This window comes from Argentina silus (genome assembly GCF_951799395.1).
Source record: "Argentina silus genome assembly, chromosome: 10".
NCBI classification, from domain to species: domain Eukaryota; kingdom Metazoa; phylum Chordata; class Actinopteri; order Argentiniformes; family Argentinidae; genus Argentina; species Argentina silus.
Genome location: NC_139664.1, coordinates 8797362 through 8801519, shown reverse-complemented (window position 1 = coordinate 8801519; position 4158 = coordinate 8797362). Strand labels below are relative to the sequence as shown.

Genomic DNA, 4158 nt, shown 5'->3' with positions numbered 1-4158 from the left:
GGAAATTACCCTCTGCAATAAAATTAAAAACCTGACTTGATGGATCAGTGTTGTTCCTGAATCATCCATCTAAAAGAAAATATCTTTGAGGCCTGGAATTTAATAAAGTGGCCAGCAGTGTGAGTATTCGGACGGCCTCTGTCTCTGGTTCCTAAACTCTGAAGTGAACGGTCACGAAACGACAGATAGCCATTGTATGATAGATTGCCATGAAAGGGCTCTTCATGATATTCTCATTATTATTTTTCGGACCAAACTGAATGCTCAGAATATTTTAGGAATCAGTTTCACATCCCAGTCTTCACTTTGTCAATAAATATTGCATTTGATAAATTAATGATTTCTTATATCGTTTTTCTTCTTTCGCCATTATAAACTCTGCTGCACTAAGTCCATTGTTCTTCCCTCTTCTGTATGCAAAGTCCCTCACCCCCCCCCCCCCCCCCCCAAACTGCCACCCCCAGCCCCTCAGCCCCTCAGCCCCAACCTCACTCCTTTCTGTCAAACAACAATATTTGCTCATCTGCGTCAAAGAGCAGCGGGGTTTGCGATACAGTACAGTGCAGCCTTTGAGCCAGACACAGACAGACACAGGTCCATACTACAGGGAGACACAGAGACGGGGAAGACCTGTGAGAGTCACAGACATGCTGACACAGACACACAAATAAAAGTATGAATGCAAACCCAGGGATTTTTTTCTCCATTCAGTACATTCAGGTTGTCCTCTCCTCTGCTTCTCTCTCTATATCCCTCCTTTTCTCTCCTTCCCGTCTTTTTCCTCACTCTCTCCCTTTACCTGCTCATCTATCTGTTTCTCATTCTCTGTGGCCATCCCACTCTCTCATCTGCTATGGTCATAAACACAATAAAACCCAGTATGAGATCTGCATTTTCATGTTGTGTTCTTTTCTGAAGGGTCAAGGAGGAACACATCCTCACCCTCTTCTCCAGGGAACAAAGAGAACCCCTGACATAGACTGAAGGATATAAAGCATGTTCTTTATTTAAGGTTATTATATTATACAATATTATACATCAAACTTCATATAAACACAGCTTTGTCATTGGCGCCATGCAGAGCAGCATTGCATGGTTCATTACAAAATAAAACTCCAAACCCAACATGCAGGTATTGATATAAAAAAGGTCTGTTGTTTTAAAAGCGTCAGTCTATAGGGGGTGTGACACAACCCCCTCAAACATTATTCACTGTGTCAATAAACAACTTTTTAAACAAATATCTCAAATATGTCCTGACCAGTGATGACCAGTTGCTGTTCAAAAGCAAACATTTTCTTTGATGACATTCCAAACTAGAAGATACAAAGATAGAAGTACTTCGTCATTTTACAGAAAATTGCTTCGGTAAGCACAAGCCCCTAAATGATAAGATAACACACAAACTCATCTCCCCTGTTGTTATATCACACTCTTTTTTTCCTCAGTTATCTAAGGTCTCAACTTTGGGATTAGCTCCATTTCAACTCTATGGATTTACAACGGGAAAACAAACATTCAGAATTCTAAATCCTCTTGAATGGTTCATCTCAAAGTTTTAATGTATGGAGTATACTGTTCTAAATTGAAATAGAATCAAGCCCAAACCTGATATGGATTTTGCAAACCCAACACATTCTACTGTTTTCACACCCAAATTGTATTTGAGACAATGACAGATATTTCTGTGAAACCAGCATCATTGTTGTGTTTTAGAAGTGTACACACAATCAGTCAGGAAGGAGTTATGTGGAGTTCAAGCATTGACACTGCGACACCTATGTCTTCGACATACATGTTGTATTTTCGCTTTGTCAAAGTCACAATAAGGCAAATTCATCTTTAATCTCCAAATAGGAAATATGGTCCAATCACAAAAAAGAGTACAAAGTGCTTTAACTGGCGTAGAACCTATAAGTAAAAAGTTCCTCTTGGGTCATGGTGAAGGACTACTGTAGGGAACTGTCCTTGGTTTCAGTGCTGATGTACAAACTGCAGCATTAGTGTTGCAGACAGGCACACTACTGTAGAGGACTACTCTTGCGGCAGAGCTGATTTGCTGAAGTTAACGTCTGACGGTTCTGCCTGCGTTTCCCGGTCAGCAGTGTGTAGAAGAATGGGTTCACACACGAGTTCCCGAAAGTAAGCCCTGTTAGGATCCGATTCACCGTCACCTGTGTCCCCACAGGTACCGTCCGCAGCATATCCGGCCGGTACAGAGGTAGCAGCTGCCAGATCCAGAAGGGGAGGAAGCAGGCCCAGAAGGCCAGAACTATCCCCAGAATCAGCAGCAAGACTTTGGGCCTTGGGGCCCGGGGAGGGTAGGCCGTACTCCCACTGGCCCAGGCAGGCCGGGTCTGGGACACCCAGTAGAGTCTGCCCAGCGTAGCATACAGCGCCCCGATGGCCAGCCCAGGGCCCAGGATACTGGTACAGAACAGCACACTCAGATAGGCCTTGGAGCTCTGCTCGTCCCAGGCTGGCACACACAACTGGCCCTCCTGGTTCTCCCCGTCCTCCAGGTGCAGGGTGATCATCATGGGCAGGCTGAGGGCCACAGCCAGCCCCCAGGCCAGGCCCACGCGGAGCAGGCCAGAGGAGTTGGAGGAGGAGGCGTGGAGGGGGTGAGCCACGGCCCGATAGCGGTCCAGACTCATGGCAGTGAGGGTGAAGATGGAGGCATGCATGGTCAGCAGGTCCAGGCTGAGGAGCAGACGACACCCCAGCTCCCCAAAGGCCCAGTTGGCTGCCAGACTGTCGTATACGATGAAAGGAGCAGTGAAGAGGTAGAGGAGGTCGGCTAGGGCTAGGCTCAGGACCTGGAGATGGAGGGAGGAGGAAGAAGAGGACGTGGGGGAGGAGGAAGGGGAGAGGGATGGGGAAGAGGAGGAGACGAGGCAGGATGGTAATGGTGCTCTTGCTCCAAAGCAGCAGGTTACATCTCCTCCACGTCTCCTCCGTCCTCGTCTGCGCCTGAGGAGGAGGCCTAGGGTGTAGAGGTTCCCTCCAATGCCCAGGAGAGTGAGGAGAGACAGCAGGGAGCAAAACAGAGCCGTGGAGGCCAGGCTTGGGGATGGAGAGATGGAGGGAGAGGAGGAGGGGAGGGTGAAGTTGGGGATGAGGGGGGAGGTGTAGGATGGAGAAGAAAAGGGAGTAGGGAAGGCTGAGTAATTCATGTTTTTAAGTTGAGACCTTTTAAAACTACGGTGGTGTGAAAGCTATGGGCAGGTGTAAATGTCAGAGGTAGAGGAACTATTTTTCTGAATTATTATGGTGAATAGGTTTCTGGAGGGTTTTTTGGTCAATTAGGGATTAAGAGGTGGGTTGAGAGAGGGGAAGAAGTGGATTGGGAGGGGAAAGGTGGGGAGAGGTGGGAGAGAGAGGTACAGTATATTAATGTCATTCATTAAAACATGGTCTTCTTACCAGCCTGCATTACAACATTCTGTCCCCTTTCTGAATATTGTTGGATTTGTTTTTGTTGGGTTACATCTGTAATCTAGTCCTGTAAGTAAGAGTACATTCTGTTTTGTAAGGTTGTAGCTTCAGAGAGTAGCCTAATTATGATGCTGGACCCCTGATTTATCAGGCCTACCTGGAACAATTGTATTGCTTGAAAGGGAACTGAGTCATAATAAGTGTGCCCCAGATGTTATAGTGCTTGGGGAGCCAGGTCATAGGCCTATCGTGTCACGCGGTTCTGTAAAATAATTTTCTGTGTAGGAGGGCAGAACCAGTCTTAAATCTACAAACAAAAAACGTGTACTCCGTGTTAAGGTCACACTGTTGGGGTTGGGCAGCGATTTCATGGCACGAAATAATTCGTTATTTTCACCGCTCTTGAAGTTGAAGTCTAACGAGTTTTATTTCTTCAGATGTATGCGATGCGCGCCTGTGCACACCGGGGGCACGGGAATGCGGAGACTCGAGCGTCATGCTGTCACCACATTTTTAACGCAACAGAACATATTCCTCACCGGCTTATGAAATTCCATCGGCTTGCTACACCGCTGCGGCTTAGAGGGGAGAGAGGCGGGCAGGACAGGAGGGAAGTCAGTCATTGTAGGCTATAAAATATCCGTTCGGTTTTAGGCAATGCCAGTGATTTATTAGGGAATACTATTAGATCTGAAAAACACCGTTTTATAAAACACAAAT

The 4158-nt window shown here is 46.5% G+C and overlaps 1 protein-coding gene across 1 annotated transcript; it reads right to left on the bottom strand.

Annotated features, from left to right (window-relative positions):
- Positions 1-2021: 2021 nt before the first annotated feature.
- uts2r3 (urotensin-2 receptor 3) lies at positions 2022-3176 on the bottom strand (the record flags this gene model as incomplete). The annotated part of the gene is made up of 1 exon (XM_083678633.1): positions 2022-3176. The coding sequence occupies one exon, from the start codon at positions 3174-3176 to the stop codon at positions 2022-2024; it is 1155 nt and encodes a 384-aa protein (XP_083534759.1).
- Between the last annotated feature and the right edge of the window lie 982 nt (positions 3177-4158).